Source organism: Erythrolamprus reginae, chromosome 8 (assembly GCF_031021105.1).
Source record: "Erythrolamprus reginae isolate rEryReg1 chromosome 8, rEryReg1.hap1, whole genome shotgun sequence".
In the NCBI taxonomy this organism is placed as follows: Eukaryota; Metazoa; Chordata; class Lepidosauria; order Squamata; family Dipsadidae; genus Erythrolamprus; species Erythrolamprus reginae.
In genome coordinates, this window is record NC_091957.1 from 21,985,324 (window position 1) to 22,010,776 (window position 25,453).

The 25,453-nt window shown below is 45.6% G+C and overlaps 2 protein-coding genes across 2 annotated transcripts in view; one reads left to right on the forward strand and one right to left on the reverse strand.

Moving 5' to 3' along the window:
* The window catches only part of NOC2L (NOC2 like nucleolar associated transcriptional repressor), a 64,337-nt gene extending 55,694 nt beyond the window's left edge, over positions 1-8,643 (forward strand). The window contains 2 exon segments of the mRNA XM_070759246.1: positions 4,603-4,740; positions 7,835-8,643. Coding sequence (XP_070615347.1) covers positions 4,603-4,740; positions 7,835-7,956 — 260 coding nt within the window. The 3' untranslated portion in view covers positions 7,957-8,643.
* A 5,130-nt stretch (positions 8,644-13,773) lies between these two features.
* The window catches only part of SAMD11 (sterile alpha motif domain containing 11), a 130,210-nt gene continuing 118,530 nt past the window's right edge, over positions 13,774-25,453 (reverse strand). Inside the window, 4 exon segments of the mRNA XM_070759247.1 lie at positions 13,774-16,259; positions 22,145-22,170; positions 22,173-22,221; positions 22,223-22,255. Of these exon segments, the coding sequence (XP_070615348.1) occupies positions 16,011-16,259; positions 22,145-22,170; positions 22,173-22,221; positions 22,223-22,255 (357 nt within the window). The 3' untranslated portion in view covers positions 13,774-16,010.

The window sequence follows — 25,453 nt, forward strand, 5'->3', positions numbered from 1 at the left end:
GGGAAGGCGAGGAGGGTGAGGGCAGTGCGAATCTCCAGGGGGAGCTGATTCCAGAGGGCCGGGGCCCCCACAAAGAAGGCTCTTCCCCTAGGCTCCACCAGCTGGCATTGTTTGGTCAACGGGACCCTGAGGAGGCCCACTCTGTGGAACCTCACCGGACGCTGGGATTGGTGTGGCAGAAGGCGGTGTCGGAGATAGTCTGGTCCATGTAGGGCTTTATTGGTCATAACCAACACTTTGAATTGTGTCCAGAAACAGATCGGCAGCCAATGCAGTCCGTGGAGTGGAGAGATATGGGCATGTCTTGGAAGGCCCAAAACCACTTGTGCGGCTGCATTTTGGACAAGCTGAAGTTTCCGAACACTCTTCAAAGGTAGCCCCATGTAGAGAGCATTGCAGTAGTCGAACCTCGGGGTGATAAGGGCATGAGTCCCCTCGCAAAATTTTGCTTTCTGCGCATGCGCAGAAGCGCACAGGTAGCAACAGTAAGTAGGGGCCCCTGCCTGTGCCTAGGTGCAGAGACCCTGAAATAAAGCAGCGTCTTCGTTGTGTGTGTGTCCCCCTCCCCCCGCCCCGCGGATGCTGGGCCTAAATTGCGGAGAGTCTTGGGCCTGTTCTCAGAGTGATTCCGCTCCATTCATCTTTCTGATAATGAGGGTTGCCTGAAAATAAGAGATTTGGGGTCTAGCCAAGCAGGAAATTGAAGTCCCTGGAAACCTGGGCACTGCCAAAGCCAGGAAAGAATTCTCTGAACACACACACAGACACACACAGAAACACACACACACCGCTTCCGAAAATGTTATTTCCTAGTGTCTTCCCATAACTGCTGTTACCCTAGCACAAAGACGGGAAACGATGGGGATTCTGGGAGTTGAAGTCCATGAATTCGTAGGGATTCTGGGAGTGGAGGTCCACAAACACACAGGGGTTCTGGAAGTGGAAGTCTGCAAACACTCATGGGATCTGGAAGTGGAAGTCTGCAAACACTCATGGGATCTGGAAGTGGAAGTCTGCAAACACTCATGGGATCTGGAAGTGGAAGTCCACCAAAACAGGGATTCTGGGAGTGGAAGTCCACAAACACTCATGGATTTTGGGAGTGGAAGTCCACCAAAACAGGGGTTCTGGGAGTTGAAGTCCACAAATCCTAAAGGGACCATCGTCCCCTCCTTTTGGAAGGATGCCAAAGGTTTATTTATTAAATTGATTTATATAGCTGCCTGTCTCAGTTTATGACTCCGGGCAGCTCAGAGCAACAATACATTCAAATGCAAAATAAAACCAGGCATAAAACACCCAGCAGCCGGGGAATCATAAAACAAAAACCGCCAGCCTCGCCAATGAAACCAGGGAGTTTTCTTTATTTTTAAATAGCATTTATTGCATTTTGATTTTTCCAGTTCTTTCTGCGATTTCTCCTGTTTGGTGGGATTGCTAGGCTTGGATATAAGGGAAAGCAGAGAACAAATGCACGTATCTTAATGGTTTTTATTTTCTGTTTTTTACTTATTTTTGCTTGAGTTTATTTTCACTTCGGTTTATATCGCTTGGACCGCCTCTATCTAGGATAGAAAAAGGGGTGTATAAATTGCAATGACAAAGCAAAGCTTTATATTTTTTTTCCTTAAAGGCAAAAGATAAATGTAACTGGGTAATTTGGCTGTGTTACATGATCCATTCATAAACTATTATTGAGTTTACTTCTACAAAAAAAAAAGAAGGGACTCCAAACTGTTGTAAATAAATCAAAATAAGTAGTTTAGGTTGAAGAGCCTCTGAAGGTTTAGATGAATTGCACAGAAGAAAAGCAGAAAAGTTTAATAAATATTCTGCAGGGATCGTGATGTTCAGTTTCCCCCCCAATTTCTTTGCTCAGTTTTTTTAAAAATAGAACAAAATAAGCATCTAGTCCCTAAGAAATTTTGAAAATTTGTTTACGTGTTCTTAGAACTTTAATTTCTCAACTGTTGAGGACATTTCATCTCTCCTTTTTGACAAACCTTTTCTAGCCTCCCTTTCCTTGGTGTACATCTCATAAGGTCTGGAAACTTGATTTTTCTACATTTTTAAAAAAGTTAAACCAGAACCCACTCAGAGAAACATAGAAACATAGAAGACTGACGGCAGAAAAAGACCTCATGGTCCATCTAGTCTGCCCTTATACTATTTCCTTTGTTTTATCTCAGGATGGATATATGTTTATCCCAGGCATGTTTAAATTCAGTTACTGTGGATTTACCAACCACGTCTGCTGGAAGTTTGTTCCAAGGATCTACTACTCTTTCAGTGAAATAATATTTTCTCATGTTACTTCTAATCTTTCCCCCAACTAACCTCAGATTGTCCCCCCCTTGTTCTTGGGTTCCCTTTCCTATCAAAAACACTTCCCTCCTGAACCTTATTTAACCCTTTAACATATTTGAATGTTTCGATCATGTCCCCCCTTTTCCTTCTGTCCTCCAGACTATACAGATTGAGTTCATTAAGTCTTTCCTGATACGTTTTATGCTTAAGACCTTCCACCATTCTTGTAGCCCGTCTTTGGACCCGTTCAATTTTGTCAATATCTTTTTGTAGGTGAGGTCTCCAGAACTGAACACAGTATTCCAAATGTGGTCTCACCAGTGCTCTATATAAGGGGATCACAATCTCCCTCTTCCTGCTTCTTACACCTCTAGCTATGCAGCCAAGCATCCTACTTGCTTTTCCTGCTGCCCGACCACACTGCTCGCCCATTTTGAGGCTGTCAGAAATCACTACCCCTAAATATTTGAATCTGCTTCTTGGCAATTCTTTTATTTCTAATCTTGTAGCCCCGTTTCCTGTCTATAGTGACTGGTATGAGACCGGTGGGCTGCATTGACGGAATAAAAATAAATCAAAAATATCCTGCTCAAAAAAATAAAGGGAACCCTCAAAGAACCCATCCTAGATCTGAATGAATGAAATATTCCCATTGAATCCTTTGTTCTGTACAAAGTTGAATGTGCACGACAGCCTGTGAAATCGATGGTCAATCAGTGTTGCTTCCTAAGTGGACAGTTTGATTTCACAGAAGTTTGATTGACTTGGAGTTATATTGTGTTATTTAAGTGCTCCCTTAATTTTTATTGAGCAGTGTATATAGATGCCACATTTATGTAAGGGGACCCCCCACAACAAGGAAAAAAACCCTGAAAGCAACTCGCAGGTTATAACCTCGACGTTAGAAGCCTTACCATGCTCTTGATTTATCCATCGGTTGCAATTAATAGCTTTATTACTTGCAAATCCTGCTTTGCTGCAGCATCGAAGCGGTTGGGTTCAATTTCCGCACTTTTCTACCTGAGAAAAGCTAGAATATTTTGAAATAAAAATCTGGGGAGCCACATTATTCCTTCTCCCCAATGCTCATTTGAACACTGCTTTCCAGGCAAGCTTGAGGTTGTAATAAATCGTACCTTTAAAAAAAAAGCTGTTTCAGGCACTAATGTCGTTTCTCTTGATTTAAAAAAAAAACCATTACAAAAAATATACACACACACACACACACAGAAACACACCATATTTTTTATTGCACCTTAGTTTTTTGGGAGGAAAATGGGGAAATCTGCCTACCAATATTCATCTGGCTAGCGTCCTTAGTGTGGTCAGCTTCAGCACATTATTTTATCCCCTGGTTAGGGCTGAAAAATTTTTTTGGAGGGAGTAGCAATGAAAAAAGCCTGCAAAGACTTAAGGCAGGAAAAAAAACCATTCTCATGAGAGAGTAGCAATGAAAAAAAGCCTGCAAGCCAGTCAGAGCCCGGAAGATACCGTATTTTTCAGAGTATAAGATACACCTTTTTCCTCCCTAAAAGAGGCTGATCATTTGGGTGCATCTTATACTCTGAATGTAGCTTTTCTTTCAACCCTAACTAGCTGCTAACAATCTTCCCAGCTCTTACCTTACAAGTTCTTTCATTGTTACTCTCTGCAAAGAATGTTTTCCAAATCCTGTCTTTGTAGGGGGGTTTTTCCACTCTCTACTTGCTCTGAATGTTTCTTTCCTGCCCTAACCAGGCACTAACAATGTTCCCAGCTCTTACTGGCTTGCAGGCTCTTTCATTGTTACTCTCTGTGAAGAATGTTTTCCAACCCCTAAGTCTTTGCAGGGTTTTTTCCATTGCTCTACCTGCTCCGAATGTTTCTTTCCAGGTGCTAATGATTTTACCAGCTTGCAAGCTCTTTCATTGTTACTCTCTCCAAATAAAGTTTTTTAAAGCCCCAACCAGGGGATAAAATAAGGTGCTGAAGCTGAGCAGACTAAGGACGTTAGCCAGATGAATACCTAGCAAACAAATTCTTTTCCCTATTTTCCTCTCCCCAAACTAAGGTGCGCCTTATACTCCAAAAATATGGTAGTTAGTATCTCACTAGGGCTGAAAAAAGTTTTTAAAAAGCTACAATCAGAGTATAAATTTTCAGCCTCATTTGAGGGAGGAGAAAGGTGCATCTTATTATCTGAAAAATAGGATATATATTTATTTATTTTTCTTTGCAGAAGAACCGTTTTACCTTCCCCGTGAACGCACAGAGTGGGAAATATATGTCACATCTGTTTCCATTTCTGTTTTCCAGGTGCAGAGAAAGGCAAGAAGGGGGCATCAGACCGGGTTTCCGTGAGCAGCAGTGAGGAGGAAGAGGAGGAGGAAGGAGAATACGAAGTGGACCAGGAGGGAGAGGAAGAAGATGAAGAGGACCTCAGCAACTCCCATGGTAAAGAATCGAGAGGCTTCTCTTTGCAGCTTTCCACGCGAAGGGGGTCAGGCCAGCGGCTGGTGCACTTGGGTGCTGTGTCCCGGTAGGAGATTCCGGGATGCATGCGTAGCTGCGTGCCCTCGATATGCCCCCCTGCGAGATTTGGGCAAAAATATCGGCAAAGTTGCTGAAATAATATTCTCGTGCGTGTCTTCGTGTGAGATTTCGCTTGCTGCACATGCTCAGAAGCCAAATCTCACACGGGGGGGGGGAGTGCATCATGCGCAGAGGGAGTTCCTGAAGGCCCCTCCCTCTCCAGATAATCCCGCTGCTCCTTAGAACCCTCCTTTCCCCAACAGTCTTTAAATCTTCTAAAGCTTCTATTCTGGCGCCCTGGAACATATTTTTACAATCAGGCGTTTACAGTAAGGGCGTCCCTCTGACCTCCCTGCCAATCAGCTTCAAGCTCTGTTGGGAGAATTAGTGCTCGACTTATGGTTGGGGGTCACCCCAACACGAGGAACTGTATTAAGGGGTCGCGGCATTAGAAAGGTTGCGAACCACAGCTCCAGAGGAATATATTCGGGTAACTCTGCATTTCTGTAGTCCCTTTCTTATTAATTCCAGGAAATTATTTGCAGACTCTTTCAAGGGTTCGAATTTTGAGAGAGACGCAGCCAACCCCCCCTTCCCTTCCCCCCCGAGTTTCCCTTCGCTTCCCTCCCTTCCGTCCCCCCCCCACACACACACACACACCCTCCAATGCTCTGCGGCTAAAAGAATCCGGCGTGGTGCCCAATTCTCAGTAGCAGATGGCAGAGACTCGGCATGCCAGCCTTGGTGCCCAGAATAGACCCACGCCGGAGGCCAGAGCGGACAACGGCTGGCTCCCCTTTGGGCGTCTCCGTGTGCCAACTCTGAAAAAAGGCTCTCTCTCCAGGAACTGCCGGGACGTTGAAAAAGCCCCTCACTCCCCAACATCTCGTTTAGCCCGTTCTCCTTTTTCCCCCCCGCGTGGCCGTTCCAGTTTCCACTTTCCTCTGCTTTTGTTATCCAGTTGGCCCAAACCTTCCCTTCACCATCAGGAGCTTTTGGAGAGCAAATCCTGAGCCTAGAGAGACACCGAGTGTCCGGTCCAAACTTCATGGTCAAACCTTCATTTTATTGTTAGGCCGAGGCTGAATGCCCAGGATCTTGGCATTTCTGAGAAAGGGAGAGAAACCGGGTCGAAGCAGAGCCCAGGCGGAGCTACTCTCCTGTTGGGGCTACCACACAGGGGCTGAAGGTCCAGACCAAGGGTGCGCTGGGGGTGCAGCTTTGCTTCTGCCTGCACGTGTGTGCGCCCCAGTGTGCTTTTGCTTCTGCGCATGTGCAGGAATAAAAAACTCGCGAGGGGACACGCGTGCGAGAGAGATTTTGGCAATTTTTGTGCTTCTGTGCATGTGCCGAAGCAAAAAAAAGTCACCAAAGTCTCACACATGCAGAAGCAAAAAGGTGCTGGGATGGGGGCCCGTGAATGCATGTGCAGCTCAACATTCGCTACTGGAACACTATTCCGGTAGCAACCCGCTACTGGTCCAGATTACTTGTGCCACCCTGAGATGGCTGCACAGTGGCACCTCTACTTGAGAACTTAATTTATTCCATGATCAGGTCCTTAAGTGGAAAGGTTTGTAAGAAGAAGCAATTTTCCCCGTAGGAATCAATGTAAAAGCAAATAATGCGTGTGATTGGGGAAACCATGGGGAGGGTGGAGGCCCTGTTTCCTCCCAGGAGATTCCTAGAGAGGCTCCACGGAGGCTTCTCCCCACCTTTTTCGGCCCTGTTTCCTCCCAGGAGATCCCTAAAGAGGCCCCACGGAGGCTTCTCTCCGCCATTTCCAGTTTCAGTTTCGGAGGCTCGGGTTTGTAAGTGGAAAATGGTTCTTGAGAAGAAGCAAAACAATCTTGAAACACCCAGTTCTTATCTAGAAAAGTTCATAAGTAGAGGCATTCTTGGGTAGAGGTACTACTGTACACAAAAATGTCACAAAATCTCGTAGAAATAATGTAACAATCTAAAAACAACTATCAAGCAATTAAAACAATTAAGAGCAACCATGCATATACTGTTGTTGCCCTAGCTCAGCTCCAATATGCATGTATGTGCCGGCCAGCTGATTTTTGGTTCAGACAGTGGCTCTGGGAGGGCGTTTTTGGCTTCCAGAGAGCCTCAGGAGGGATGGGGGAGGATGTTTTTACCCTCCCACTGGCTCCAGGGAGGCCTTTAGAGCCTGGGGAGGGTGAAACATGAGCCTACTGCACCCACCAGAGGGCATTGAATTATGGGTGTGGGCACTCGAGCATGCGTGATGGTGCACAAGCACACTCTTTCGGCACCCAAGAGAAAAAAGGTTTGCCATAGAAACAGAAGATTGATGGCAGAAAAAGACCTCCTGGTCCATCTAGTCTGCCCTGATACGATTTCCTGTATTTTATCTTAGGATCGATCTATGTTTATCCCAGGCATGTTTAAATTCAGTTACATATCTGCTGGAAGTTTGTTCCAAACATCTACTACTTTTTCAGTCAAATAAGATTTTCTCATGTTGCTTCTGATCTTTCCCCCAACTAGCCTCAGATTGCCCCCCCCCCTTGTCCTTGTGTTCACTTTCCTATTACAAACACTTCTCTCCTGAACCTTATTTAACCCTTTAACCTATTTAAATGTTTGGATCCTGTCCCCCCTTTCCCTTCTTTTTTCCATGTTTGGATGCCTTCTAGGACAGCCATCACTGTTCTAGCATGTGGGCTTGGGAAGCTTCTCCCTTTAGAAAGTTGTGTTGCCCCCCCCCCTCTAAAAAAAACCCCAAAATTGGGTGGGTCACAGTAAAGATTTCCTTCTCTTCCATCTCCATTCAAAACACCCAGAGGATTTGTATATTTATTGCTTTGCTTATTATCCAACGTGTGCTGTTCCCATCTCTGCCGTTTCCATCTCGCTCCCTTCCCGCCGCTCTGCAGATGATCCATTAATTAGCACCGGTGATTAATTTGCACCCAGCTGCCTTTTTGTGCTGCCCCTCCCTCCCGTTGAGGTTGGATTGACATCCCCTTCTTCCTTCCTTCTCCAGGAGGCGAGATCGCCGGGCCCCAGCAAAGTCGTCGGAAACCGCTGTCTCGGTCGGAATTGCAACAGCTGGCAAAAGGAGGCGAGGACGTGGTGGAAGACTTGGAGTTTTCCGATGGAGACTGATGGATGGACAGATACATTTTGGGGGGGGGGGGGGTTTGTAACTGGACAGCTGTTGCCACTTGTGGAGGGCCGAGGAAGGGGCTGCATTGTCCCAGTTTGGCCCTGAAGCAGTTTCTGCACTTGGAGGGACATGCTGGACGATTTTGTCATCCAGTAGGGGAGCCTTAAAAAGACACCGATGGCTGCAAAAGAACGGCCTCTTTAGAATCATGTGGGTTCTTGAAACCATCTCAAAATAAAAGTTTCTTTAAAAAAAGAAAAAAGAAAGAAAGAAAGAAAAAAGAGAAAGAAAAAGAGAAAAGAGAAAGAAAAAAGAAAGAAAAGAGAGGAAGGAGAAAGAAAGAAAGAAAAGAAAGAAACAAACAAACTTCAATGCTGCCCCTTCCTCTTCTACCCAGCGCTGGAGATGGCAGAGTTGAAAACCAACGTCCCATATTTGGGGACTTGGTTCTTTTCCTGCCAAAGTGACATTATTTTTTAAAAATTGGACAGAAAGCAGCAGCAAAAGGCCCACTTTGAATCGACCACTACCCCCAATTCCTTGTATTTTTTACTTCTGTATGGGAAGTTGGCTCTTGGCTTGTAAAAACAGCCTCTTGTGGATTTCTTTCTGGATCTCTCTGCATTGAAAACCACAGCGGGCAAAAGGGATCCCGATTCCTTTGGCTTTCACTGTGTTGCAATCCATTTGTGCCTCTTTTTTTTTTCACCTGCTTTGCAGGGCCCACCAGGAACTGACACTTGTCACTTAAGGTCACCTGACAGATCAGATGTAAAATAAGGAGTTAGCAAGTCTTAACGTTGGTCGTAGTGTATCCCTAACGTAGCCAGGATCTCTGTAATTTGCAACCTAGGTGAAAGGAGACTTTTTAAAGTCTGCAGCTTGGCTAAAGAATCATGTTTTGTAGTTTATGGAGATAACGCTTGGAACCCAAGAGCCCTTAAGTGGTAAATTTGGCTCCTGCAAATTTGAAATAATAGTGATTCTAGCTTTTAAGCTGTGGGTGGTGTAGAGTCAAGGAATCATGGCTGTTGTCGGCCTTTACCTTGTGTTAAGATCACAAGTGTTACCTGGTAGGATTGTGTAGACCAAGTTTGGGTGGTGGGACAGAGTTGAGGGGTCATTTTTCTACCTCTGACTTGAAGGTGGACTTCAGCTCCCAGAATTCCCCAGCCAGTTGGTGTGGAAATCCATAAAGCTTGTTAAGAGTGAGAAACACTGGTCTAAGAGGGGTTATTTGTACTGCTCAAAAAAAATAAAGGGAACCCTCAAAGAACCCATCCTAGATCTGAACGAATGAAATATCCTCATGGAATACTTTGTTCTGTACAAAGTTGAATGTGTACAACAGCATGTGAAATTGATTGTCAATCAGTGTTGCTTCTTAAGTGGACAGCTTGATTTCACAGAAGTTTGATTGACTTGGAGTTACATTATGTCGTTTAAGTGTTCCCTTTATTTTTTTGAGCAGTGTATATACCCACCAGGGATGTCTGGATTTGAACTCCTTGCTTTCAGAAAGCCAATTGGCTTTTTAGAAGGGTAGACTTCAACTCTTGAGAATTCTGGGAATTTCGAATCCTCCATATTGGAAGGTACTAAGATGTCTGCCACTCAATTCCCAGGGTTCTCCAGCAGGATTAAGGATTTTGGGAGCTGTAGTCCACCAATTGGAGGATGCAACTTTCAAAGGGAGGGGTTTTGGCTCCCAGAACCATCCCACACTCCCACCCCATCTCCCCGAGGGTGGCGCATGTGTGCACAGGCATCAATAAAGCTTCTAGATTCCTGAAGCCCGGGGATGGCAAAAAATTGCCCAATGGGCAAACCAGAAGTTCATTTTTCCATACTTCCAGTTTGCCTGTTGGGCCATTTTTCACACTCCGAAGGCTTCCAGAGGGCGAAAATGGCATTGCACAAGGCAGAAAATCGGCCGGCGTGCTGGAGCTAACAGGACCAATGCCTGGCGTGTCTTCCGATATAGCTCCACATGCCATCTGTGGCTCATGGGCCATGGCTTTGCCATCACGGCCTTAGGATCAATGATAGGTCTTGGAAACCCTAGAAATAGATTTCTAGGGTTTCTAAGACCTACCATTTTTTGACAGCCCAAAACAGCAGATTGTGCGCTGGAGAACACCAGATTGAATGACAGCCAGACTGGAGAATCCTGGGAATTGAAGTTCACCCAACTGGGAGGTGGGTCACATGTTCTCAAGGTAGGTTTCTGCTAACAATTCTGAGAAGTCCATTATGGCAATCTGCGTCTGGAAAAACGTCCCCCAATTCCCAGAGCTCAGCAACAATAGAATTAAGGGAATTGAAGTTATCACATACAGACACCCCAAATCCAGATGGGAAGTCAACAGATTCAATCCAGGCTTATTTCTCTATTCTGGGAACTGAACAAGTTTTTGATTGAATTGAAAGCCTCCAGAAGTGTGAATTGTGGGAAGTGCAGTCTGCCCACCCTGTTCTGGGAATGTCTCTCCCAGAGCTTCTTATACGTAAGGAATTCTGGGCCTGAGGTCTGCAGAAGTGGAATGCACAGAATTCAGGCCCCCCAGAATTTGGACTGATGGGCTAGAGCAGCGATGGCAAACTTTTTCGCTTGCCCAGGTGCCCAAAGTGCACGCAAGCCCACAGTCCTAATGCAATGCCCCTCCGGATTTCCCCTCTGCGCATGCGTGCAGGCCTTACTGAAGTCTCTGGACTTCCAGTAGGCTCGTCAGGCTGTTTCTGACCCTCTTCAGGCTTCACGAAAGCCTCCAGTGTTTGTGGATGGCAAAAAACAAGCCCAGTAATAAACCTGTTGAGTCCATTTTTTGCCATCCACGGGCTCTGGAGGCTTTTGTGAAGCCCGTGGAGGCAGAAAATAGGTTCTTCTGTCCTCTGGAAATCAGCTGGATAGCAATGTAGGTCAGTGTCTCACAGGCCCACAGGTATGGCTCCATATGCCACACCTTTGCCATCTGAGAATTCTGGGAGCTGGAGTCCTTTAGGATCTACTCCCTTCCCCCCCAATGGGTGCACTTTTAGCTCTGAATTTCCCTTATTTTCAGGAGGTGCCCATCCTTGGCAAACTCAAGATGGCTGGAAGTCAGCTTTTGTTAGTAAGCCTACACAACTTAAAACTTGCTAACACACTTATGTAAGGTCTGGAACTTGATTCATTGGGTGTAATGTCCAGTCTTCCCAGCACCTAGGCAGGCGAGCCACAAAACCAATGTGTTCCCTTGGGACAGGTAGGCAAAGTTGGTTCCTCTACATGTGTGGACTTTAACTCCCAGAATTTCTGAGCCAAGCATGTGTTAGCTCCTGAATTCTGGTAGTTGGAAGTCCGCATGTCATAGATGGGCCAACCTTGCCTACCCTTGTGGCTTGGGACAAGCTGCAGTGCCTGCCCTTGCTTCAAGTAGCTGTGTGCAGTTTATTCAAAAAATGGGTGCCTCCTTTTTCAAATTTTGGAAGCTAATTGCAAATATGCACTTTCCCCCCCCCCTGCACACCTGCTTCTAGCTTGGGGGTGCAGAGAGAAATCTGCAGTGGGTCACACCAAGCCAGGGGTCAATGATTGGCAGTGGGGGAGGATTGGTGAGTGCTGGGTGGGGGGAGAGGGTGAAACAGGTATAAGGGCGGGGGGGGGGGAGAATGGCTGCCAATGCGCCCTTAGTGCAGTGGCACTTTGGCCACTCGAGCCAAAGGACCCTGGCAAACCCTTCTCCATAGCACCAGACACCTTTGGCTGCAATCCTGGCCTGAGAGGGGCTTTGGGGGTCCTGGAAGGGGTGGACAACACCCCCCCCCCCGGTCTTCCTAGGACCTCTCTCCCCTGGGCCCCCTTGAAGCCAGGATTGCAGCCAAGGGTATCTGGTGCCATGGAGAAGGGTTTGCCAAGGTCCATTGGCTCAAGAGTGGCCAAAGTACCACTCTGTGCCAAGGACACATTGGCAACCACTCCCCCCTGCCCTTATGCCCCACCTCTCAGCCTTCTCCCCCCCCCACACACCCCAACCCAGCTGGGGGGGGATAATAGGGTGGGCTGGGAGGCAGAGTTGCAGGGTATGCTGTTTATTTTCTTGAGCTGTAATAAAGATTGTTGCATCTGCCATCTTGAGGTTGTTTTTTTGCCGCCAACTCCCCCCCCCCCATCTTTGGCCTCAAGGAGGGACCCTAGGCCCTTGATGCCCACCCCCCCAGGCTGGGCTGGCTCCTCTCCCCCTCCTGGGCCTTTCCTCTTTATTTCCCCCCCCCCCCCCAGAGGGCTGCTGGGAGGTGGGAAAGGATGCTGGAGGTAGGCTGGGGAGGGGCTCCTTGCCAAATCTGTCCATCTCTCTATATCTATCCATTCTATCTGTATCTATCCATCCATATCCATTCTATCCATCTCTATCTATCTCTGTCCATCCATCTCTATATCTACCTGCCCATTCTATCTATCTGCCCCCCCTTACCCAGCTCCCCTGATGCCCCCATGGGTGGCAAAGACCCAGCAAGGGAAAGGAAGGTCCAGGGGGGAGGGGCAGGCACCTCCCCTAGCTTTTTAAGGGAGGAATCTGCCCATTTCCCACCACAGGGCCTCCCATTGCTGGTGCCTGCATGCATGGCATCAGGAAAAGGGGGGGGTGTTGCAAGGAACCCCTTCCCCAGGCAGCCTCTGGCATCCTTCCTCTTCCCACCTGGATACAGCCCCCTTGGGGCAGAGGGGAGGGGGAAGAGGAGGGTCCCAGGAAGGTGGCAACGGCCATTCCAACTTGGGGAGGTGTACCCTCCACTTACCTGTTCTCATGCCCTCTGTTGCCATCTGTTGAGGTGCCCACAACTGGTAGCATTATTTCATACTTACCCCCCTTTTGGTTTAAGTTCCAGGGGTACTCAAAATTGGCTCTTCTATAACGTGTGGACTTCAACTCCCAGAATTCCTGAGTTACAACATGATTGGCTCAGGAATTCTGGGAGTTTATTTATCTATTATCTCGCTCAATCTCTCTCTCTCAATCCTTCTCTATCCCTATCTGTTCATCTTTATCCCCATCTATCCATCTCTATCTATCTCTCATTTGTATTTATATGCCTCTCACTCCAAGGACTCAGAGCAGCTAACAATAATCATAAATACGATAAAAAATATAGCAATAACATCAGCCATCCATCATCTATATATCTACCTTTCTTTCTGTCTATCTTTCCTTTTTGTCTGTTTTTCTCTCTGTCTGTCTATCTTCTTTTCTGTACATTGGTACACTGCTCAAAAAAATAAAGGGGACACTTACACACAACACAATATAACTCCAAGTAAATCAAACTTCTGTGAAATCAAACTGTCCACTTTAGGAAACAACACTGATTGACAATCAATTTCACATGCTGTTGTGTACATTCAACTTTGTACAGAATAAAATATTCCATGAGAATATTTCATTCATTCAGATCTAGGATGTTCTTTGAGGTTCCCTTTATTTTTTTGAGCAGTATATTTATATGCCGCTCACTCCAAAAGGGACTCAGAGCGGCTAACAATCAAAATATAGCAATAAAATCAGCGATACAATAAAAACTATCCTATCCTAACAAAAACGTTCATACTTGCAGTCAATCCTAGTCCACAAGTCACAGAAGAAGCCAACTTGGCCTACCCCTGGGACTCTTAAGCTGGCTCACTAAGCCAGCATTTCCTCTAATAAGATGGTTACCCATCATCAACCCCCCCCCCCCATATTTGTAAGTCCCCACCCCCATTCCAAGCAGGAATGTCAGCGTCCTGAAGGACCACCCACCCACCCACCCCGACACAGGACCTGTTTTACAAACTTGAGTGAACTCGTTTGTTTTTTATTGTTACTTCGACCGCTTTGCTGGAAAGCCTTTAAAGTGATGGATAATTAGAACGAGCAGGTACCAATTGAGCAATCTGGGGTTAAGTGCGGTTGCTGTTGAAAATGCACCCCGGGGAGAGACACAGACAAAATGGGGGGGGGGGGATGTGTTAAGTTTGGGGCCTGCATTCTCTCCCCCCCCCCAAAAGCAAAACTGGGTAAACATACAAACACACACACACACACACACACACACAGAGGTTGGTTGAAAACTGGCAAGGGTTCCAAGTGGGTTGCCCAACGCCCAAGTGTGGATACCAAGGAAAATGTGCAATTTTCGTATCCTCACCTAGGCTGCCCTGCCGTCAAATTAAAAATTTTAAAAATGCATTCTTTTGGGCACAAAAGCCAATTAAAACACACACACACACACACACAGAGAGGATATTTATAGCTCAGGGTTGAACTTCGGTGTCCTCTGAGCTTGGATATTTTTTTGCAGGCATTTCATTACCCAATTTGTGAGTGGTCCACATCCGGCTCAGCCTGGTGATGGATTTTGAGGACCAGGAGATGGAGGAGGAGTAGCGTCACAGGCCAGCGTTCTTACCATCCGAGTCTCAGAGTGAGGAAGAGTTGGGGACTGAGGAGAATGTGGAAACCCCCCCCGTTAGGGTACTGAGTGAATCAGAGGACGATGGGGACCTTTGAGGATCAGGACCCCTTGTTGGATGTAAGAGTCAGGAGGATGAGATCCAGGCATGAATATCACTCTAGAAGGGGTTTTGGGCATTGAATAGATCTATGGGACATTTGGCCACACCTTGGGAGTATATAAGGGCAGGCTGATGGGAAAGGGGGTGTGGCATGCAACATTCAGCATGGAGGAAAGTTCCTTGGAGCTGAGACTTCTTGTATTCATGGATTTCAATTCCTGCTTTTGGATTGAGCTGCAAAACCCCCCTGGACTGTGAGACTAGTTAATTAAAGAAGACACACCAAGTGGCGGAGATTTATGACTATCCTGGCTGGCATCCCAGGCTCGTTATCTCCTGCTAATGAGAGAAACCACATTCCTTGTGTTCAACCTTGTATTGCAGATTTTTTTTATCAAGAGACTTTGCCTACGGGTGCTTTTGAACCAAAGTGTGAGTGGGTCTTTATTCCTGATAATTGATCCGGCCAGACAGAACAGCCCAACTAGGTAACGACACCAGTGCACTGATCACCACACTCCTCACTACAACTGATGACGTTACCTAATTGGGCCTCAGACGTCTGCACGAAATCCAAGCTCAGAGAACACCAAGGATCACACACACACGCACACACACACACCTTCCAGAAGAGAAGCAATGGGTTTACCCCCATTACCCCAAGCACACTATCCTTCCCACTTTCTTTCCGTCTCCTTCCCAGCGATTCCCAGGAACGCAACCCCGTTGTTGATGGGACTCTCCACAGCTTCTTAAAGCGGCAATTGCAACAGCACTTAAGACTTTATATGCCGCTTCTTCGCGGTGCTTTGACCGTCCTCTCTTAAGCGGTTTACAGAGCCAGCGGGGCATTTAGCCCTCTCAAAAACAATCCGGGTCCTCGTTTTATAACCGATGGAACGTCGGGAGTCAAACCAAATGGCTCAAAAAGGCCAGGATGGAAACGGAACGAGCGAGCGAGCAAACCGATGCACATCGTAGACAGACACAGAAAGTCCAAAATTCAAAATTAAAATAAAAGGAAGACGACAGCTCCCCCCATGCAGGGCTGGCTGTGCTGTACCATCCAAATCAAAAGAAGAAGAAAAAACATGGAGTTTTGGAGACTGGATCACTTGGTCTGTCTTTGGTATTAATTCAAAAGCTGCTAGCGATGCATAGACCTTCCCCCCTCTTCCAAAAAAAAAAAGGGGAACGCTGTACCTGTTCCAGCCAGGGATGTGTTTCTCTCCCCCACTTTGCAAAAAAGAAGGGAGGTTGGGGTTTCCTCGCCCCCTTTTTACCCCAATCCATGGCCGGTTTGCGTCTTCTGCAACGTGCTTCCTTCCCCAAAAGTCTTCTTTTTCCAAAGTTTCTTTGGGGCAGTTTCCCCACCCACCCTAATTAACCCCCCCATCCCATCGAGACTTTATTTCCTCCCCACCCCCAAAAAAAATTTGAATATTTTATCAGATTTCCACTCGGCCTCTCGGGATGGGGAGGGGAAAACTTCCTTCTTCGGCGAGATGTCCAATCCGGGGGTTACGAAGGGGGCTTGGGGGCATCGCCCAGAGCCGCCAGGAGAGAAGTCCCGTTTTCCTGCTTGGGGGAGACCCGGCTGGAGAGAAGCGCCCCTCCGTAAGGGGAGGAGGCCACGCTTCCGGTGGAGGGCGGGCGAAGCTCCGTGGGAGGAAGGTTGCAATCAGCGGGTCGCAGGCCGGGCGGCTGCTGCAGTGGGAAAGCCACGGGGAAACTAGCCATGTATAACATCCGGCCCACCCTCTTGGCTACCTGGAAGGAAAAACAAGCAAGGAAAGCATTAATAATAATGATGATGATGATGATGATGATAACAATAACAACAACAACAACAACAACAATAATAATAATAATAATAATAATAATTTAAAAAACAAAACAAAACATCAGAGTCAAGATGCCAAGGATTTGGGAAAACTGTCAGTAATACTACATACTGTTTTGGTTAGGTTTTCAATATATGAAGATAAACCAGCATTGTATGTTAGAAGGAAATAATAGTATTACTTTAAGAGCTAGGCAGCAATTTAGCCATATAAGAGGAGAAAGATGTGCTGTTCTCTGTTACACTCTGTGGTTGCATTCTGTTGTGTTGAGCTGTTGTTGCATTGCATCTGTTCTGTTGCTTTATCTTGTAATGTTGGTTACTGGAGTATATATGCTGGTTAGTATTGATATCTGAGCTTTGTGCAATATACTGCGTAGAATATACTATACTGATGTAAAGGTTAATAAGAGAATAAGCTGTGTGCTAATACTAAAGGATATATTATACCTGCTGTGTGCAAAGGAGATAATATATGTAATACTATATGTAGCTGATGTGTGCGAAGAAGAGGTGTATTATGGACTGTGTCTTGTAAATAATACCTTTAATATATTTTGGTCTCTGTTATTGATTGAACCGCCACCACTGCCATATGTACTCGGGTTCAAATACAATGTTTCCATCATTGGCTGTTAGACCAGTGTGGAATGCTGACATAACCGACAGCCAAAGAAAGCGAAGGGTGCAAACATTAAAAAAAAACCCCTAAATTCTGAAATTCAGTATCATCTACACACATTTCTTGCAGAGTATGAAGACGTAACAGCCCTGGGACTAAGGAGGAGCCTGCGTGGTATATGCTACAAGCCTTAAAAGTCTGATGCATGCCCTTTGGAGGACGGGAAGCGTGATGGAAAGAAGCGTTAGGGGCAAATCTTAATAACAACAACAACAACAACAACAACAACAACAACAACATTGGGAGGGTCCTCTAGTCCAACCCCCTGCTTAGGCAGGAAAACCTACACTACTTCAGACAAATACAGTGGTGCCTCTACTTAAGAACTTGATTCATTCCGTGACCAGGTTCTTAAGTAGAGATGCTTTTAAGTAGAAGCAATTTTTCCCATAGGAATCAATGTAAAAGCAAATAATGTGTGCAAACCCATTAGGAAAGAAATAAAAGCTCGGAATTTGGGAGGAGGAGGAAGAAGAGGAGGAGGATAGTCACTGTCGAAGGAAGAAGGTGAGGTGAGGGGAATAAAAAAAAATCCAAAACTTTAAGGCTTTTTTTAAAAAAGAGGGATAGAATAGAATAGAGTCGAGTCAAATCTAATAGAAATTCATTGGCCAAGTGTGACTGCACACACCAGAAATTTGTCTTTGATGCATATGCTCTCTCTCAGTCTACATAAAAGAAAACATAGATTTGTCAAAAATCATGTGGTACAACACTTAATGATTGTCATAGGGGTCAAATAAGCAATGAAGAAACAATCAATATTAATAAAAAAGGTAGGATACAAGCAACAAGTTACAATCATACAGTCCTAAGTGGGAGGAAATGGGTGATACAAAATGATGGGGAAAAATAGTAGAAATAGAAGTGCAGACTTGGTTAAAAGTTTGACAGTGTTGAGGGAATTATTTGTTTAGCAGAGTGATGGGGTTCGGGGAAAAACTGTCCTTGTGTCTAGTTGTCTTGGTGTGCAGTGCTCTGTAGCGACAATTTGAGAGTAGGAGTTGAAACAGTTTGTGTCCAGGATGCGAGGGGTGAGTAAATATTTTCACCTCCCTCTTTTTGCCTCATGCAGTATACAGATCCTCAATGGAAGGCAGGTTGGCAGCAAGCTATCATTCTTCATCCCCAAACTCCCAAATTATCACTTCATTTCCTGCCAATCCTGCTGTGCCTTCTTGGGTCTTCTACCTGAACAGGTGAAAGGACCCTGGCAATGCCATCCTACAAAAGTTTGTAGGTTGGGATGGGGGGCTTCCAGGTCACATCATACTGCCTGCACCTCAAATTATATTGCATGCATTTTGGGGGGGACTCGCTCCAAATTGAATCCCAGCGACCAATCAGGTCCCACAGAGTCAGCCTTCTCCAGGTCCCGTCAACTAGACAATGCGGCTTGGCGGGGCCAAGGGGAAGAGCCTTCTCTGTGGTGGCCCCTGCCCTCTGGAATCAGCTCTCCTGGAGATTCACACTGCCCCCACCCTCCTCGCCTTTTGTAAGATTCTTAAGACTTAATTTGCCAGGCTGAGGCTGATTAGATCTTAGCCCCCTGGCCAAGGAATGATTGTATGGTTGCTGTATGAATGGGTGTGACTGATTTTAATATAGCTAGGAATTTTAAAGTAATTATGTAATTTTTAATTTAATTGGATTGATTTTCATTGTAACTTGATTTTTTAAAATATGTTGTAAGCCACCCAGAATCTTCGGGGGGGGGGCACAGAAATCCAATCAATCAATCAATATAAATAAATGGTTGCAAACCATGCACAGAGCAATAAACATTGTTTACCAAATGCAGACAGCCCCCCTCCACTTCCTCTCCCCCCCCCCAGCCGCCCTACACATTTCTTTTATTATGTTAAAACGATAAGGGCGGCTTTATTGCTCTCCCCACCCCAAGCTTCATCTCTTTTACGAGGGAGATAATAAAAAGGTTCTTTGGGCAATTGTTCCCCGTGGAACCATCATTGTGCGGGAAATAACACCGATTCGGAGAATAGAGGGGACGGGAGCCACTGCTAAGATCTACAGGATCTAAAAACAGGCCAAGAAAGGAATCTGTCTGGGTTATTTGGGGATACACCAAAGATCAGGGGAGCAAGAAGGATTTGGAAGCCTAAACATTGAAACAGGAAAAATAAAGAGATCCAAAAAAGATCACCCCCTTTGTGGCAAGAGCTTTTCATGCATTCATAGATTGGCTCAAACAAATAACGACAACACACAAGGTGAAATTAGATTGTGGGGCACCGGGCACATTGAAGATTTGGGTGGTGGGTGTCACGGAGGCATCTTCATTTAAACAACGGAATATAACTCCAAGTAAATCAAACTTCTGTGAAATCAAACTGTCCACTTAGGAAGCAACACTGATTGACAATCAATTCCACATGCTGTTGTGCATTCAACTTTGTACAGAACAAAGCATTCAATGAGAATACAGTCATACCTCGTCTTACGAACCTAATTGGTTCCAGGGGGAGGTTCGTAAGACGAAAGGTTCGTAAGACGAAACATTGTTTCCCCTAGGAAACAATGTAAAGTCAATTAATCCATGCAACCAAAAAAAAACCACGCAAAAAACCGCTGCCGCCCGGCTGTCACCTTTTAAAACAGCCTTGGGGCTTCTCAGCAACCTCCCGAACACCGAACGCCAAACCCGAACTTCCGGGTTCGGCGTTCAGGAGGCCGCCGAGAAGCCCCCAGGCTGTTTTAAAAGGTGACAGCCGGGCGGCGGGGCTTCCCAGCAGCCTCCGAACGCCGAACGCGGAAGTTCGGGATTGGCGTTCGGCTTTGGGAGACGGCTGGGAAGCTGCCCGGCTGTTTTAAAAGGTCACAGCCGGACTGGGGGGCTCCCCAGCAACCTCCCGAACCCCGAACTTTTGCCAAACTTCCGGGTTCAGGAGGTTGCTGGGAAGGCCCCCAGCCCGGTTGTCACGTTTTTAAAAAGCCGCGCGGCTTCCCAGCAGCTTCCCGAAGCTAAACGCCAAACCCGAACTTCCGCGTTCGGCGTTCGGAGGCTGCTGGAAAGCCGAGCAGCTGTTTTAAAAGGTCACAGCCGGGCTGGGAGGCTTCCCAGCAACCTCCCGAACCCCGAACCCGGAAGTTCGGCAAAAGTTCGGGGTTCGGGAGGTTGCTGGGAAGCCCCCCAGCCCGGCTGTGATCCTTTAAAACAGCCGGGCAGCTTCCCAGCAGCTTCCCGAAGCTGAACGCCAAACCCGAACTTCCGTGTTTGGCGTTCGGAGGCTGCTGGAAAGCTGCGCGACTGTTTTAAAAGGTGACAGCCCGGCTGGGAGGCTTCCCAGCAACCTCCCGAACCCCGAACCCGGAAGTTCAGCAAAAGTTCGGGGTTCGGGAGGTTGCTGGGAAGTCCCCCAGCCCGGCTGTGACCTTTTAAAACAGCCGGGCGGCTTCTCAGCCGTCTCCCGAAGCCGAACGCCAAACCCGAACTTCCGCATTCGGCGTTCGGAGGCTGCTGGGAAGCCCCCCAGCCCGGCTGTCACCTTTTAAAACAGCCGCGCGGCTTCCCAGCAGCCTCCGAACGGTTTAGAAAAAATTTGCCTTTTCTGACGAACTTTTTTTGTGTTACGAATGCCAAACCCAAACTTCCGGGTTCAGCGTTCGGAGGCTGCAGGGAAGCCCCGCCGCCCGGCTGTCACCTTTTAAAACAGCCGGGGGGCTTCCCAGCAGCCTCCCGAACGCCGAACCCGGAAGTTCGGGTTTGGCGTCCGTAACACGAAAAAAGTTCGTAAGAAGAGGCAATTTTTTTCTGAACCCCGGGTTTGTATCTCGAGTTGTTCGTAAGACGAGGGGTTTGTATCTTGAGGTACCACTGTATACTGTATTTCATTCATTCAGATCTAGGATGTGTTCTTGGAGTGTTCCCTTTATTTTTTTCAGCAATGTACTATCATGTGCAGAGATGGATAGGCTAATGTTAGGAGCTGAAAGATAAAACTGAAAAACAGAGTATTTTTGTTTTGTACCTCATGATTCGTCAAAGGTATCTTTTCTTTCAGGTACACTGAGAGTTTATGCACCAAAGGCAAATTCCTTGTATGTCCAATCACACACTTGGCCAATAAAGAATTCTATTCTATTCCTATTCTTTTCTATATTCTCTTCTCTCCTCTTCGTCTTCCCTATTTTATTGTAATTCCTATTCCCTATTCTATTCTGTTCTATAATCTATTCTATATTCATTTCTATTCTCTTCTGTAGTGTCTCCTCTTCCTTATTCTATTCTAATTCTATTTCCTACCTATTTCAAACAAATGGTTGTCCATAGTCTTCTTAAAAACTCCCAGTGTTGGAGCATTCACAACTTCTGGAAGCAAATTGAGAAATTCTACTCTACTCTAATATTCTATTCTATTCTAATATTCTATTCTACTCTAATATTCTATTCTATTCTATTCTTTACCAGACCAGCTAAAAACCCAGAAGCTAGATTGCCCAGGCATAAGGCTCTTGCAAAGTTTACAAACTGTAGAAGAGATTCTCTCGTGAACTGGTGTTAAATCACCTCGGCTGCTGCCCAGGGTTTTAAAGGACGTTTTAAACTAGGCCCTGTTCCCATTTTCTTAATCACCCTCCTTTGCATTCTGTTGGATTTTTATCACTGAGTTTTATTAAGACACCGCCAGAGCACTTGTGCTATTGGGCAGCTTGAAAAACAAAAGAATAAAAACAAAAGGATATTAAACTACAAGGAGAAATATAGACATTTTTTTAAAAAAAATATCTAAACTTAGTAGCTTGCCTTGGCTTGAGATATCATGCCAACTCAACCCCTGTGATTTATGAACCGTGGTTTACGGCTCGGCACATGATAAGAAACCAGTGTTTTTCAACCTTGGCAAAATTGGGTGCCAAGGTTGAGGACACAAAATAAGCCATGATTTAAGTCAAGGTGCACATCTAAACTTTGCCTTATGAAGAGATCTCCCCCCCCCCCCCAAAAAAATGAGCCACTCCTGATAAACCAGGGAGCAATCGTGGTTTGTCGTTGTTCCAAAAAGAAACAAATAGCCATGTATGTATGTATGCAGCATGTGAGTTCGGCCGATTTCCCCCCCCCCCCCCTCCATATGCTTCCCTGTCATTTGGTTTTGAATGGCTTCTTACCTGTGACCTTATTTTTAACGCTGGCCTAGTTTTAAGCCCATGTGGTTGAGTAAATGCTCCTCCGTCAAGAGTGGTAGCGGTCTCACCATCGATGGCCTGCTCCCGGAAGACCTGTTGAGAAGCAAGACAGGGCTTCAAATTTTGCTAGAAATGGACAAACACACTAATCATCTTTGTCGCTCTTTTCTGCACTTTTTCTAGAGTCTCAACATCCTTTTTTCATTGTGGCGACCAAAACTGGATGCAGGATTCCAAGTGTGGCCTTACCAAAGCCTTATAAAGGGGTATTAACATGGTCTTGATTCTATCCCTCTGTTATGCAGCCTAGATCTGTGTTGGGTTTTTTGGCAGCTGCTGCACAGTTGGTTCATTAATGGTTGTGCACTAGGACTCCAAGATCCCTCTCACAGTTACTACTGTTGAACAAGGTACCACATATACTGTACCTGTGCACTTTGTTTTCCTAGCCTAAAGTAGAACCCTTACTTTTTTTCACCATCGCATTTCAAATTCAGAAATACTTTTTCAAAAATACTATTTATACATATACCAGTAATGTTACTAATATGTCGGGTTCTATTGCCTGATCTTCTAATTGATCTACTTTAGACCGTCACATATTTAAATGCTGTTGTCATCTTTAAATGGCGAGTGGTCTCCACGTGGGAGAGGCAGGTTTCACCTTTTTAAAAACAAATGTCTACCAAGGGGAAACCTGCCAACGGGATGTTTCTAACCCGTTAGAGACGCACGCTTCCTTCTAATTCTTGCTTTCCATTTGCAAGAAGCAGCGAAGATGTTGGTTGAACAGAAGTCTTCCGTAAACAGGGGTGGGGGGGGAGGACGATTTATCAAATATTTTTTTTTTAAAAAGGGAAAGGGGAAAAAAAATTATTTATTTATTATTTATTTAATTTGTCATGTACGTATTGGTGGTATACAAAGATATAGTACTATACATGACGCTAGTAAGAGAGAAACATTAGTACAGGGGTGGAAGGCCTGCTGGTGCACTTATGCACGCCCCTTACTGACCTCTTGGAATTGGGAGAGGTCAACAGTGGATAGTCTAAGGGTGAAGTTTTGGGGGTCAGGTGATGATACTACAGAGTCTGGTAGTGAGTTCCATGCATCAGCTACTCAGTTACTAAAGCCGTATTTCCTGCAGTCATGTTTGGAGCAGTTTACTTTAAGTTTGTTTCTGTTGTGTGCTCATGTGTTGTTGTGGTTGAAGCTGAAGTAGTCGTTCACAGGAAGGACATCACAGCAGATGATATTAAAGGGCTATGCTTAGGTCGTGTTAGTTCTAAGCTTTCTAAACCTAGGATTGAAAGTCTAGTTGCATAGGGTTTTCTGTCGCGAGTGGAGGAGTGGAGGGCTCTTCTGATAAAGTATCTCTGGGCATTTTCTAGGGTGTTTATGTCCGAAATGTGGTGCGGCTTCCAGACAAATGAGCTGTAATCAAGGGCAGATTTTTTTTCCTTTGGAGCAACACTTCTACCCAACTTCTCCCTTGCTTTGTAACTTTCCAAGGCTGTTTAGAGTGGAATTGTCTTCCTTGTGGGCGGAAATCCCCCGGGGATCTTTCCTCCTTTCCCACAGACCCCAGAGGATGAAGGGTGGGAGGGCGAGGCAGCTGTCTTGAATGCAGAAACACCCTCCCTCTTCTTCCCAGCGGAAAACCTTCCACTGCAATTTTATTTCGCATTTCGCCAGCCCAGAGAGGAGGAGGTCATTCTGTGCCAGACCTCCCCAACAACTGTGGTTTCTGGATGGTAAAACATTAAGAGCAGGCCTTTCTCCCAAGCTTCCTTGCACCATTAAAAAAAAACACTCCAAAGTTAAATTCTGTAACAAAAAATCCAGAAGAGAAGGATTTAGGGGTTGTGATTTCTAACAATCTCCAAATGGGTGACAGTGCAGTCAGGCAGTAGTAAAGCAAGTAGGGTGCTTGGCTGCATAGCTAGAGGTATAACAAGCAGGAAGAGGGAGATTGGAATCCCGCTGTATAGAGCACTGGTGAGCAGTGTTCCCTCTAATTTTTTTTTGGGGGGGGGGCGGAAAAGTATAGTGTCCTGAGCGGCAGTCCCTTCGGGACTGGGCGCACAGAAATAATAAATAAATAAATAAATAAACAAACAAACAAACAAACAAATAAAAAACCCACCCTGTTTTGCCTCAGAGAATTTCAAAATAAAATACTGTACTGTGTGTCTATAACAGTGAGCTCATAATAGGGCAACTCTATCAATATCAAAATGCCACTTAAATAGTTGAGCTATTTTCAAACTAGATTTTGATTTTCTTTCTCTCTTCCTTACTCCCATTCTTTTTCTTTCTCTTTTACTTCCTCTCTTTTTTCTATCTGTTTCTCTCTCTTCCTCTCTTCCTCTCTCTCTCCTTCCCTCTCACTCTTTCCCTCTCGGCTTCTGGGCAGGTTTGGAAAACTCTGAGTTGATGATGATTTTTAAGTGAGCGATTGCTCACTGCTCAGCTTAGAGGGAACTATGCTGGTGAGACCCTATTTGGAATACAGTATCCAGTTCTGGAGACCTCACCTACAAAAAGATATGGCTCAAATTGAATGGGTGCAAAGACGGGCTACAAAAATGATGGAAGGTCTGAAGCATAAAACTGATCAGAAAAGACTTCATGAACTCAATCTGTATAGTCTGGAGGACAGAAGGGAAAGGGGGGACATGATTGAAACATTGAAATATGTTAAAGGGTTAAATAAGCTTCAGTAGAGAAGTGTTTTTAATAGGAAAATGAACCCAAGAACAAGGGGGTGCAATCTGAGGTTAGTTGGGGGAAAGATCAGAAGCAACATGAGAAAATATTATCTGAGTGAAAGAGTAGCAGATGCTTGGACAAACTTCCAGCAAACGTGGTTGGTAAATCCACAGGAACTGAATTTAAACCTGCCTGGGATAAACATAGATCCATCCTAAGATAAAATACAGGAAATAGTATAAGGGCAGACTAGATGGACCATGAGGTCTTTTTCTGCTGTCAATTTTCTATATTCCTATGTAAATAAGAAAATGCAAAGCTTGCATAGGGGGTTATTAAAAAAACAAGTCTTAAATCCTTTTTGGACTTGCTCACCAACGGGTGCAACTTACAATTCTGTCATCTCCGTTCTGACTTAACTATAGTTCATAAAATCGTACACCAAAACGTCCTTCCTGTTAGCGACTACTTTGTCTTCAACCACAACAACACATGAGCACATAATAGATTCCAACTAAATGTCGACCGCTCCAAACTAGACTGCAAAAATACGACTTCAGCAACAGACGGTGCGCG